General features: G+C 44.6%; 1 protein-coding gene across 2 annotated transcripts in view; it reads right to left on the reverse strand.

The window, feature by feature from the left end:
- Positions 1 to 539: 539 nt before the first annotated feature.
- Positions 540 to 13,562, reverse strand: part of LOC110531910 (gamma-secretase-activating protein) — a 35,402-nt gene continuing 22,379 nt past the window's right edge. For both annotated transcript variants that reach the window (XM_090228666.1, XM_090228665.1), the window contains exons 24-31: positions 11,810 to 11,905; positions 10,720 to 10,790; positions 9,927 to 10,021; positions 9,403 to 9,522; positions 4,518 to 4,579; positions 1,766 to 1,870; positions 1,549 to 1,645; positions 540 to 1,416 (exon numbers count right to left, since the gene is read on the reverse strand). In XM_090228666.1, coding sequence (XP_090084792.1) covers positions 1,316 to 1,416; positions 1,549 to 1,645; positions 1,766 to 1,870; positions 4,518 to 4,579; positions 9,403 to 9,522; positions 9,927 to 10,021; positions 10,720 to 10,790; positions 11,810 to 11,905 — 747 coding nt within the window. In that variant the 3' untranslated portion in view covers positions 540 to 1,315. The remainder of the gene's footprint in view (positions 1,417 to 1,548; positions 1,646 to 1,765; positions 1,871 to 4,517; positions 4,580 to 9,402; positions 9,523 to 9,926; positions 10,022 to 10,719; positions 10,791 to 11,809; positions 11,906 to 13,562) is intronic.

Here is a 13,562-nt window from a genome sequence, read left to right on the forward strand (position 1 = left end):
TTTCAGAGGGATTTCACTGATCATTCTTTACATTTATGGTAAAGGAGGAAGAGAAAGTGGAGTGTGTGTGTGGTAATGAGTTACATTTGAGTGTGTGTGTGTGTGTGTGTGTGTGTGTGTGTGTGTGTGTGTGTGTGTGTGTGTGTGTGTGTGTGTGTGTGTGAGAGAGCTCTGCGATTCTGAGAATCAAAGTTTGGCTTTGGCAGAAGTGTGCCTGGTGTTCTGACTTGTGGAAGCATCCAAACCAGTGACATCAGATATTCTGTAGAAAGCCTGTTAATTTCCTGAGCGACTGTATCTGTGGAGTTAGCCAGGTCTCAGTCTGTTCCCTCAGCTAACAGGGTGTGTCTCTGACTGTCTCAACCATAACAATCCACACTGCAGCAGAGTGGCTAACATTAGCATGTGATGATGGGATAATGCACTTATTTATGGTTGCCTTATCTGTCCCTTAATGTCACTGGGTCATAGAGAATAGTGTCAATGTGACGCTGCCACGGCTATCATGAGCAGTCTTATTGAACGTAGTCAGACAGTTGTTAGAAACATGCAACACATATTTTATTTAGAGTTTCATTGATACAATATGGCTTTACACGTGTAAACATGAAAACAAAAATCCCTTTTCCTGTTTATTATTGTACCTGATCAACACATTTCCTGGATTCCACACAACTGTGTTATTCCTGAAATCTAACCATGCATCAGTTCCTCTGAAATGGAAATATACAGGCATCATACAGGACACATGTTGTAGTAATTCAGACACCTTCCAGAGAACTTCCCTTCTTACTGTAAGAGCCTCATCCATCTGGTCTGTGCGGGAGGGTTGAGCAACAGGCAGAGAGGGCAGAAATATAAATCTGTCAAATGAATGCTTAACCGATGACTATTGTCACCAGACCCATTGTTCATCAGAATCTGATGTATTTTCATAGATTCTCATGTATTGGAATATTGAGTGATCAACATTTAAAGTGTAATTTCAAACAGTCCCCGAACTCTGACACAGTCCCCGAACTCTGACACAGTCCCCGAACTCTGACACAGTCCCCGAACTCTGACACAGTCCCCGCTCTCTGACACAGTCCCCGCTCTCTGACACACAGTCCCCGCTCTCTGACACAGTCCCCGCTCACTGACACAGTCCCCGCTCTCTGACACAGTCCCCGCTCACTGACACAGTCCCCGCTCACTGACACACAGTCCCCGCTCTCTGAGTACTAGTGGAATATGGAGTGTTGAGTGAAAACTCGGGAGCCTTGACCTGCTCCCCCTCTTTCTTCACCTCCCTTCACCTCGGTCTCTTCCTCCATCACTTGTCCTGGAAGCCCATCAGGATCAGAGTCTGTTTCAGAGCCGTCTCCTCCACAAACCTGGCATCCACATTCTCCTGCTCCTCAAAAGGGTTCAGAGCTGCAGCACCGAATAGACACACCATCAGACACCCACACACAGTACACACACAGTACACACACAGTTTGGCTTGGCTGTTTAATAAGCTAGTTTCACTTGTAGAGACAAAAGAAGCATTCTCTGAATAAATACCTCGGTCTTCCACATCCAACAGAATTTTGGTCAGGAAGGTGAGAGGCAGGAACTCAGGCTTGAAGCCAGGCTCGTCTCTCTCCATGAACATAGAACCCTGGAACAACAGACAAACCATCTAACTAATCAAGTCCAGCAGTATTTACTTCCTGCTCTTGGTGATCTTGAATTGGTGATTGTACAGTTGATTAGTCGAAGCTGAATAAGACAGTATTACTTTGGTTTTGGCGTGTTTCTCCAGCAGGCCTCTGACATAGTCTCTGGAGATACAGGCTGAACTGATGGGGTGATCCCACAGGTGACAGATCCTCTGCTCCATGGACTGGAAACAACAACAACAGTTATCTAGTTACCCCATGTCCTCGATCACCAGGCCTTCAACAGAAGTTTCTCAACCTGTGTAAAACCTATCGTGTTGACTGGTAAATGAGTCGCTATTCGCTATGGGCCCGATTCCGACTTAGGGAACGACGCCTTTCCTACACGCTTCTCGGTAGTCGGTATTCAGACTTACCTTATGCAGGTGCGTAACGGGCTTTGCAGGCGTGTTTCCCTTGCGCATGTCATTCAACCGATGAAAACCCTCCCACTTGCTGGCCAACAGATTTTCTCGTGGAGTTTTCATTCAATATGGTTTTCAGTACATTTCTCTTAAAGCCAATATGGGTTTCAGTTCATTTCTCTTAAAGCCAATATGGTTTTCAGTCCATTTCTCTTAAAGCCAATATGGTTTTCAGTACATTTCTCTTAAAGCCAATATGGTTTTCAGTCCATTTCTCTTAAAGCCAATATGGTTTTCAGTACATTTCTCTTAAAGCCAATATGGTTTTCAGTTAATTTCTCTTAAAGCCAATATGGTTTTCAGTCCATTCTCTTAAAGCTAATATGGTTCAGTTCATTTCTCTTAAAGCCAATATAGTTTTCAGTCCATTCTCTTAAAGCCAATATAGTTTTCAGTACATTTCTCTTAAAGCCGGGTGTACACTAAACGACTTTAAAAATCCTAAAATCACTAAACCTCACATTGAACCACCACCTTTCCTGTTGTTTTGTTGTTGCCTTGCCAACCTGGTGGTGCACACTAAATGATGTGATTAAATGTGACGTAGCTACAACGAGCTGTGGCTCAAAGCAGCCTCAAACGTTGTCAGTCAGACATTCACTCTTGCCATACAGAGTTGAAATATCAAGCCAACATTTTTTTAATTGAATAACATTGCTTGTGAGCTTCAGAGCTGTAACGATTTCAAACCAACTTGGAGGCGCACTTTGGCTTTGAAGGCAAGTACAAACACATACTAGTAGTAGTCATCGCTCCTTCTGGAGACTCTACACATCCTGCGGAACAACATCATCTCACTGGCTTCTTCTGGGGATTGTGTCTCCGATCTCAAAAACCTGCCTGGGACAGCTAAATCAGGGCCAAAATAATGTAGTGTACACCCGGCTTAAAACATCCCTTTAAATACGGTGTACCCTTAATTATAATGTTGTTGACAGACTAGAATAGATGGAGAGAACCGGGTTCAGACAATAGGGATCAATGAAAGAAAGACATCCATACATCTTCGTCTCCGTTTCAACTGGTAGATTTTTAAAAAAAAACTCTGATTTGTTAGATTATTTAGGCACATTTTAGTCTTAGGAAAGTATGTATGAATCATAAACCAACCGGTTTGGAGAGCCTTTACTCAAAATATATGTATGAATTAAAAAATACAGTGGTTTGATTCAATGTATGAAATATTGGAAGGTGGAAAAAGTGTAGAATAGGGGTTGAACTTCCCTGATTCTCACAACGGTCCAGTCGTGGTGAACCGTGAGTCTACCCTGATTCTCACACCGGGTCCAGTCGTGGTGAACCGTGAGTCTACCCTGATTCTCACACCGGGTCCAGTCGTGGTGAACCGTGAGTCTATCCTGATTCTCACACCGGGTCCAGTCGTGGTGAACCGTGAGTCAGGCTCCAGGTTTAACCTGCTACGTGTGGTCTGAGTTCCATAATGATCTAATAGGCTACATGTCCTACATCATTGCACAACGTTAGTCTATATGATCCAGTAATGCTAGCGACCTTCAAGAACAACGACACTGACGTGACAGTGGAAAGGAAAGGTCAACAGAATGGAATGATGCTAAATGGAAGGTACAAATGGAAGAAAACTAACACTTATAAATGTATGTGGGTATTACTGATGGTGGCTCCTGATAGTGCCTAATATTTAACATGATACAAACTGTCAAATAAACCGGCGAAAAGCCCAGGCATATAATTCAAACATGTTAAACTGCATACATCAAGTCGGCAGGTTGAGCCCTACAGACGCCTGCAGCCTGGATCTCCACGTTTCATCCACGCAAATTATGAGGGCATACAATTCAAATGTTGAATAACGGCTCAGCTATTTATAGCCTATTTCACTGTCCCACTGGAGACCAGTAGGTTCATTAGACCTTATTCATGGTTTCATCGTGCGTAAAAGGTGGTGGAATTATGAGGGAATTAAACCGAGGTCAGAATACGAAGTATCTGTAGACACCTCCGCCACAGTCTGATCTCCACCCTGTAGACACCTCCGCCACGCTCTGATCTCCACCCTGTAGACACCTCCGCCACGCTCTGATCTCCACCCTGTAGACACCTCCGCCACACTCTGATCTCCACCCCAAACAAAACCGAGGTCAGAATATGCAGAGAGAGAAGTGCATCTAAAGGGAATTACATTCCATTTCCGCTCGCTTAACTCGGGATGGAAATCCCCCCTATGAATATGAGAATGAAGAGCAGAAGGAATGAGTCTGTTTCTCTGTTGTACCTTCTTCACTTCCCCTCTGGGCTGCAACAACAGTCCAAGAATCATCTGATTGGCTAAAAAAATAATCACATTCCACTGCTTAGACAGCTGGAAGTAACAAACATCAGCAACTACAAGATGCAATTAACACCTGAGAGAGAAATGTAACTTTACCTCTGGTAGTCTCTTCAGAATGCTGAACTTCAGCTCCTCGTTGGCATCACTGTTGTCTAGATCTACACAAGAGGAAAAATAGACCGTTTTTTAATTAACTTAATTCAAATCATTGAAACCTTTCATCTTCAGTAATACTGTTTCTATTGTCCCAGGAGGACTTTCTGGGAGTGAAAAACACCAAGGTTAAAGTCCATATCAAACATTATCAACCATATCTAACTACTACATTATTCAAAACACCAAGGTTAAGTCCATATCAAACATTATCTGCCATCTCTAACTACTACATTATTCAAAACACCAAGGTAAAGTCCATATCAAACATTATCAACCATATCTAACTACTACATTATTCAAAACACCAAGGTAAAGTCCATATCAAACATTATCAACCATATCTAACTACTACATTATTCAAAACACCAAGGTAAAGTCCATATCAAACATTATCAACCATATCTAACTACTACATTATTCAAAACACCAAGGTAAAGTCCATATCAAACATTATCAACCATATCTAACTACTACATTATTCAAAACACCAAGGTAAAGTCCATATCAAACATTATCAACCATATCTAACTACTACATTATTCAAAACACCAAGGTTAAAGTCCATATCAAACATTATCAACCATCTCTGACTACTACATTATTCAAAACACGTTAAGAGCAAATACACCAATTCATTTAGCCACTTTCTTACACAGAACTTATTATCTGACATTTTCCTTATCACCGTCTAGATGAAATACTGAAAACAATCATGTTTTGCTTTCATCTTCAGAGATTGTTTTGTTTGTCCCCTGAGGAAGAGCTGTGATATAAACTGTACGGAAACTGGCCAAGCATGAAACACTTTCTAGTATTGCCTTCTGATTGTTACCAGGTACAAAAAGAGTCCGTGTGGTAACAGGAACACTAACATCCCACTGTTTGGGTATTGTAACATCTTAACACAAGACTGTATTGTGATGGGATATCTTAAAAGATTGAGATGTCAATGCAAGTATTGAGAAACCTGTCCAAGCATGAAAGGGTATCGAGGGCAGTATGCATTGCACCATTCTTCCTACTAGGTACTGACCGTCTGTCTGGGAGGGTTTGTACGAGTTGACCTTTGTATTACAAGAGTGTAAGTCAAGACATTTAGATTCTCTCAAGCAAACTGTTTGGGTATAGCAATAACACTTCAATATCTTTGTAAAGAAACAACTATAGATATGAAGATATGAATGCAATTATTGTTGCAATTCAAACTGGATGAGGGCATGTTTAGTCTGAGCTTGTATCTAACAGGGACAAAACCCTGCAGGACTGTGGGTGGGAGTGGTACTGGCACTTGGGCTTCTAGCGTTTACATTCCATGATCATTGTCTTGGCAAACACTACACTGTGCAACATCTACACAACACAGTCCCTCTCTCCAGTCCCTCAATCCAGTCCCTCTCTCCAGTCCCTCAATCCAGTCCCTCAATCCAGTCCCTCTCTCCAGTCCTTCAATCCAGTTCCTCTCTCCAGTCCTTCAATCCAGTCCCTCTCTCCAGTCCCTCAATCCAGTCCCTCAATCCAGTCCCTCGCTCCAGTCCCTCTCTCCAGTCCCTCAATCCAGTCCCTCAATCCAGTCCCTCTCTCCAGTCCCTCAATCCAGTCCCTCAATCCAGTCCCTCTCTCCAGTCCTTCAATCCAGTTCCTCTCTCCAGTCCTTCAATCCAGTCCCTCTCTCCAGTCCCTCAATCCAGTCCCTCAATCCAGTCCTTCAATCCAGTCCCTCTCTCCAGTCCCTCAATCCAGTCCCTCAATCCAGTCCCTCGCTCCAGTCCCTCTCTCCAGTCCCTCGCTCCAGTCCCTCTCCAGTCCCTCGCTCCAGTCCCTCGCTCCAGTCCCTCTCTCCAGTCCCTCTCTCCAGTCCCTCTCTCCAGTCCCTCAGTCCCTCGCTCCAGTCCTTCGCTCCAGTCCTTCACTCCAGTCCCTCTCTCCAGTCCCTCAGTCCCTCGCTCCAGTCCTTCGCTCCAATCCTTCACTCCAGTCCCTCAATCCCTCGCTCTAGTCCCTCCAGTCCTTCGTTCCAGTCCCTCGCTCCAGTCCCTCGCTCCAGTCCCTCTCTCCAGTCCCTCTCTCCAGTCCCTCAGTCCCTCGCTCCAGTCCTTCGCTCCAGTCCTTCACTCCAGTCCCTCTCTCCAGTCCCTCAGTCCCTCGCTCCAGTCCTTCGCTCCAATCCTTCACTCCAGTCCCTCAATCCCTCGCTCTAGTCCCTCCAGTCCTTCGTTCCAGTCCCTCTCTCCAGTCCCTCGCTCCAGTCCCTCGTTCCAGTCCCTCGCTCCAGTCCCTCACTCCCGTCCCTCGCTCCAGTCCCTCACTCCCTCGCTCCAGTCCCTCACTCCCTCGCTCCAGTCCCTCACTCCCTCGCTCCAGTCCCTCGTTCCAGTCCCTCACTCTAGTCCCTCACTCTAGTCCCTCACTCCAACTACAGTACCAGCCAATCAGTTGTGTTGTGACAAGGTAGAGGTGGTATACAGAAGATAGGCCTATTTGGTAAAAGTACAAATCCATAGTATGTCAAGAACAGTTCAAATAAGCAAAGAGAAACGAGAGTCCATCATTACTTTAAGACATGAAGGTCCGTCAATCCGGGAGATTTAATGAACTTTTAATGTTTCTTCAAGTGCAGTCGCAAAAAAACAGTGTCCTAACGAGAGAGCACATGTTCTATGCCAGGCTAAATCATGCCTCATTAGCTCCTTATGACTGCCTCATCAACCCTGCCAGGAAATGTATAAACTTGGTCTCCACTATAAAAAGCATCTAGACATTATCTCCCATTTCTTATAGAGTCATTTGGTTTTCAACAGCAGACATTTGTATAAAACTTGTCAGTCTCTCCTTCCTTTTCTTAATTATCATTTCTCTACCTTCTCATATAAAGTGAATGGTTCCGAACTAGACAGACAACAAATTGAGCTGGTTGTCATAGCAACATACACAACTTTTTTTCCCAGTTGACTAGCTAAATCGACACTTTGTTGCCAAAACTAAAATGGATGAGTGGAACATTTAGCTGTTTTGATCTTTTCAGATTTGGGCGACACTGCACTGAATGACCCAGAGAAAAGCCGAGTTAAGAATACAACCTGCGATGTGCGTTGTTGCTTCGAGGGCTGACTAGCAGAGAGGGCTGACTAGCAGAGGGCTGACTAGCAGAGAGGGCTGACTAGCGTGACTAGCAGAGAGGGCTGACTAGCAGAGAGGGCTGACTAGCAGAGAGGGCTGACTAGCGTGACTAGCAGAGAGGGCTGACTAGCAGAGAGGGCTGACTAGCAGAGAGGGCTGACTAGCAGAGAGGGCTGACTAGCGTGACTAGCAGAGAGGGCTGACTAGCAGAGAGGGCTGACTAGCAGAGAGGGCTGACTAGCGTGACTAGCAGAGAGGGCTGACTAGCAGAGAGGGCTGACTAGCAGAGAGGGCTGACTAGCGTGACTAGCAGAGAGGGCTGACTAGCAGAGAGGGCTGACTAGCAGAGAGGGCTGACTAGCGTGACTAGCAGAGAGGGCTGACTAGCAGAGAGGGCTGACTAGCGTGACTAGCAGAGAGGGCTGACTAGCAGAGAGGGCTGACTAGCAGAGAAGGAAAAATAAGTTGTTGACTTCATCAAAACTGTCACTAAGGAAGAGTTTAACACCCTTCCATTTAAACGTCATAGATTTAGCCGGTGGTCATTTGTGACAGAGACACCGGCTGGAATGCGGTTTTAACCAATCAGCATTCAGGACTAGACCCACCTGTTGTATAAACTTTGATGAACATGTACTTCATAGTATGTGTGTGTGTGTACTGTATCTTTATAACTTTGTAATGTCACCTTCACACTGAACTCCCAAGACCTATAACTCAAAGGCGTTTTGACAGTTACAGTGACCATGATAAATCAATGAACAGAGTGGAGTTATATTTTGTGACTGAGCTATTGCTGTTAGTGTCCTCTGTTAGATTAGATTGACCTCTAGGTGTATGTCCCAAATGCCACACTATTCCTTATATAGTGCACTACTTTTGACCAGAACCCACTTTCGACACAGTTACAGTATTAATCTGTATTGAAGCATGGAGGAGGCAGACACGGTTACAGTATTAATCTGTATTGAAGCATGGAGGAGGCAGACACGGTTACAGCATTCATCTGTATTGAAGCATGGAGGAGGCAGACACGGTTACAGTATTAATCTGTATTGAAGCATGGAGGAGGCAGACACGGTTACAGTATTAATCTGTATTGAAGCATGGAGGAGGCACACACGGTTACAGTATTAATCTGTATTGAAGCATGGAGGAGGCAGACACGGTTACAGCATTAATCTGTATTGAAGCATGGAGGAGGCAGACACGGTTACAGTATTAATCTGTATTGAAGCATGGAGGAGGCACACACGGTTACAGTATTAATCTGTATTGAAGCATGGAGGAGGCAGACACGGTTACAGCATTAATCTGTATTGAAGCATGGAGGAGGCAGACACGGTTACAGTATTAATCTGTATTGAAGCATGGAGGAGGCAGACACGGTTACAGCATTCATTTGTATTGAAGCATGGAGGAAGCAGACACAGTTACTCTGTAAGTAAGACAATAATGAATCTAAGAGGTTCCAGCTTACTGTGGAAAAGTTCAGACCTGTATTGCCAGCTCTCTGACTCAGTGTTCATGAGGACACACCTTCCTGTAGTAATTACTGAGAAATGACATTATGGCACAATAGCTGAATCATGCCATCTGATAAGTTGTGTGTATGTGTGTATATAAAAGGTATATGCACGTATTGTGTGTCTATAGCCCTGTGTGTGTGTGTGTGTGCGTACGTGCGTGTGTGTAATGCAGCGTGAACCTGTCATGAGTCGTGAGACGAAGGGCTCGGTGAGCTGCAGCACACCATGGTCAACGTACTGCAGGAAGGTGTGTCTGGGGAGACAGCGAACGCCCAACACGGACAGTAGAGTGTGATACCCTGCAGACACACAGCAACACCACGTCAGATGCCATTTGCTTGAATATGTATTTAATATTGTAGAGGCAGGCTCTCTATAAGAGAGAAGCAGGCTCTCTATAAGAGAGAAGCAGGCTCTCTATAAGAGAGAAGCAGGCTCTCTATAAGAGAGAAGCAGGCTCTCTATAAGAGAGAAGCAGGCTCTCTATAAGAGAGCAGCAGGCTCTCTATAAGAGAGAAGCAGGCTCTCTATAAGAGAGAAGCAGGCTCTCTATAAGCTCTGTTGAAGTGCTTTGTTATTTTCAGACACTGGACAGGGAGGTTCAAATAAGTTTAACGCCTTGGTTATTTGGAGAAGGTTGAACAAGGTAAAATACATGAATAAACAGTGTTATTTTGAGAAGATTAAACGGGGTTCTTCTTACCAGGAGGGAGGGGGAGACACAGAGTCTTTGTAGCCTCCAGTATCCGACACATCACGTGAAACACGGCCCACTCTGCTGAACTCCCCCGTTGCTTTCTACAGCAGAGAGGATAGTAAACATCAATGGGACAGGACTTGCATACACACTGTAGACACACACACACACACACACACACACACACACACACACACACACACACACTAAACACACACTAACACAAACTAAACACACTAACACAAACTAAACACACACTAACACAAACTAAACACACTAACACAAACTAAACACACACACTAACTAAACACACACACTAACACAAACTAAACACACACTAACACAAACTAAACACACACTAACACAAACTAAACACACACACTAACTAAACACACACACTAACACAAACTAAACACACACTAACACAAACTAAACACACACACTAACTAAACACACACACTAACACAAACTAAACACACACTAACACAAACTAAACACACACACTAACTAAACACACACACTAACACAAACTAAACACACACTAACACAAACTAAACACACACTAACACAAACTAAACACACTAACACTAACTAAACACACTAACACTAACTAACACAAACTAAACACACACTAACACAAACTAACACAAACTAAACACACTAACAAAATAAACACACACTAACACAAACTAACACAAACTAAACACACTAACAAAATAAACACACACTAACACAAACTAAACACACACACACACTAATAGACTAACACACACACACACACACACAGGGAGGAACTTACAAGCACAGCACCAGAGGGCCTAGTTTGTACTTCAGCCACACAGACTCCAGCATGCGTCTGATCAGCTCCAGCTACACACACACACACCAAACACACACACACACACACATACCAAACACCCACACACCAAACACACACATCAAACACCCACACACCAAAAACCCACACACACCAAACACACACACACACACACCAAACACACACACACACATACCAAACACCCACACACCAAACACACACATCAAACACCCACACACCAAAAACCCACACACACCAAACACACACACACACACACACCAAACACACACACACACATACCAAACACCCACACACACACACACACACACACACACAGAAAAGAGGTCAGGGATGAATGCTCTAAGAATTTAAACATCTGATTTACTGAAATGTTACATGATAAGACCACTATTAAAATGTTCCACATTCACTTCCTGTTTACACAGTTTCACACTCTGTAACACTTCCTATTTTCTCTACTGAGCAACAAATTAATAGTAGTCCATGCCAACACGTAGCAAGAGAAGCAGGTGTTACTATGATTTATTTATACACTGCCACTTTCACAACCCGACACACACACACGCCGCTAGCCGACTAATACACACACACCGCTAGCCGACTAACACACACACACCGCTAGCCAACTAACACACACTGTGACTGACCAAGCATGACCACTCACATCCTCTTCTCCTCTCTCTCTTACTGCAATAACAGGAAGAAACACTACCACATTTACATCCTGACACACACACAATCTCACACTCACACACACTTTATGGAAAGGCTTGTCTTCCTGATATGGAGTGCGCTATTTCCATGTGAGGTTCAGGGTTTTCTTCAGTCAGTGATATCTATGTACGATGTACCGTACAGAGCCTCTCTGACGTCATAACTGAGCTGTGAACAGTGGGAAGTAGATCTGTCATCCACAGGAGGAAGTACATGTATTGGAGGATAATGGTTATTGTCATTTCTCAACTACAATCTGTCTGTCTCAGGCCTTTCTTTGTGTAACCGCAAAAACAATGGAAACAGTGTTTGGGTCATGTAGAATAAGAACACACACCAACTTGGCCACGTAGTTCACCACCAGCACGTCAATCTTCTTCTTCCCCAGACGAGGCAGGTGTCTGTTGAGGTGCTCTCTCAGCTTGTCCACCATCTATAGGAAACACAACACTTCACATTGAAGGTGTCTGTCTGTCTGTGTGTGTGTGGTTCCCTTGATGTTCCCCTGTTCCTCTGTGTCCCTGTTCCTCTGTGTCCCTGTTCCTCTGTGTCCCTGTTCCTCTAACAGTGTCCTACATTCTTATTATCAGGAAGGAGAGTGGAGTAGGAGCCTACTGGGACTTACATTCACACTGCAAATAGGTACACACACACACACAAACTGCAGGTTCACACAAACACACACACAATTGTAGGTTCACACATACACACACACACAATTGTAGGTACACACACACACACACACACACAATTGTAGGTACACACACACACACACTGCAGGTACACACACGAGGTACACACTGCAGGTACACACACACACTGCAGGTACATACACACACTGCAGGTACATACACACACTGCAGGTACATACACACACTGCAGGTACATACACACACTGCAGGTACACACTCCTGGAGCAGGAGAGACCTATCTGACCTGCAGGTGGAATAGCCTGCTGGGAGCAGAGCTGACGAGTCTAAGAATAGTTACCCTGCTGGTTGATGCTGAGAGGACCACAGCTAGACTACCCTAGTGTTTTACAACTGGGGATAGGTAGAATAGTTACCCTGCTGGTTGATGCTGAGAGGACCACAGCTAGACTACCCTAGTGTTTTACAACTGGGGATAGGTAGAATAGTTACCCTGCTGGTTGATGCTGAGAGGACCACAGCTAGACTACCCTAGTGTTTTACAACTGGGGATAGGTAGAATAGTTACCCTGCTGGTTGATGCTGAGAGGACCACAGCTAGACTACCCTAGTGTTTTACAACTGGGGATAGGTAGAATAGTTACCCTGCTGGTTGATGCTGAGAGGACCACAGCTAGACTACCCTAGTGTTTTACAACTGGGGATAGGTAGAATAGTTACCCTGCTGGTTGATGCTGAGAGGACCACAGCTAGACTACCCTAGTGTTTTACAACTGGGGATAGGTAGAATAGTTACCCTGCTGGTTGATGCTGAGAGGACCCCAGCTAGACTACCCTAGTGTTTTACAACTGGGGATAGGTAGAATAGTTACCCTGCTGGTTGATGCTGAGAGGACCACAGCTAGACTACCCTTGTGTTTTACAACTGGAGATAGGTAGAATAGTTACCCTGCTGGTTGATGCTGAGAGGACCACAGCTAGACTACCCTTGTGTTTTACAACTGGGGATAGGTAGAATAGTTACCCTGCTGGTTGATGCTGAGAGGACCCCAGCTAGACTACCCTAGTGTTTTACAACTGGGGATAGGTAGAATAGTTACCCTGCTGGTTGATGCTGAGAGGACCACAGCTAGACTACCCTAGTGTTTTACAACTGGGGATAGGTAGAATAGTTACCCTGCTGGTTGATGCTGAGAGGACCACAGCTAGACTACCCTAGTGTTTTACAACTGGGGATAGGTAGAATAGTTACCCTGCTGGTTGATGCTGAGAGGACCACAGCTAGACTACCCTTGTGTTTTACAACTGGGGATAGGTAGAATAGTTACCCTGCTGGTTGATGCTGAGAGGACCACAGCTAGACTACCCTAGTGTTTTACAACTGGGGATAGGTAGAATAGTTACCCTGCTGGTTGATGCTGAGAGGACCACAGCTAGACT

Source organism: Oncorhynchus mykiss, unplaced genomic scaffold, assembly GCF_057628025.1.
Source record: "Oncorhynchus mykiss isolate SJ-2025 unplaced genomic scaffold, ASM5762802v1 scaffold96, whole genome shotgun sequence".
Lineage (NCBI taxonomy): Eukaryota > Metazoa > Chordata > Actinopteri > Salmoniformes > Salmonidae > Oncorhynchus > Oncorhynchus mykiss.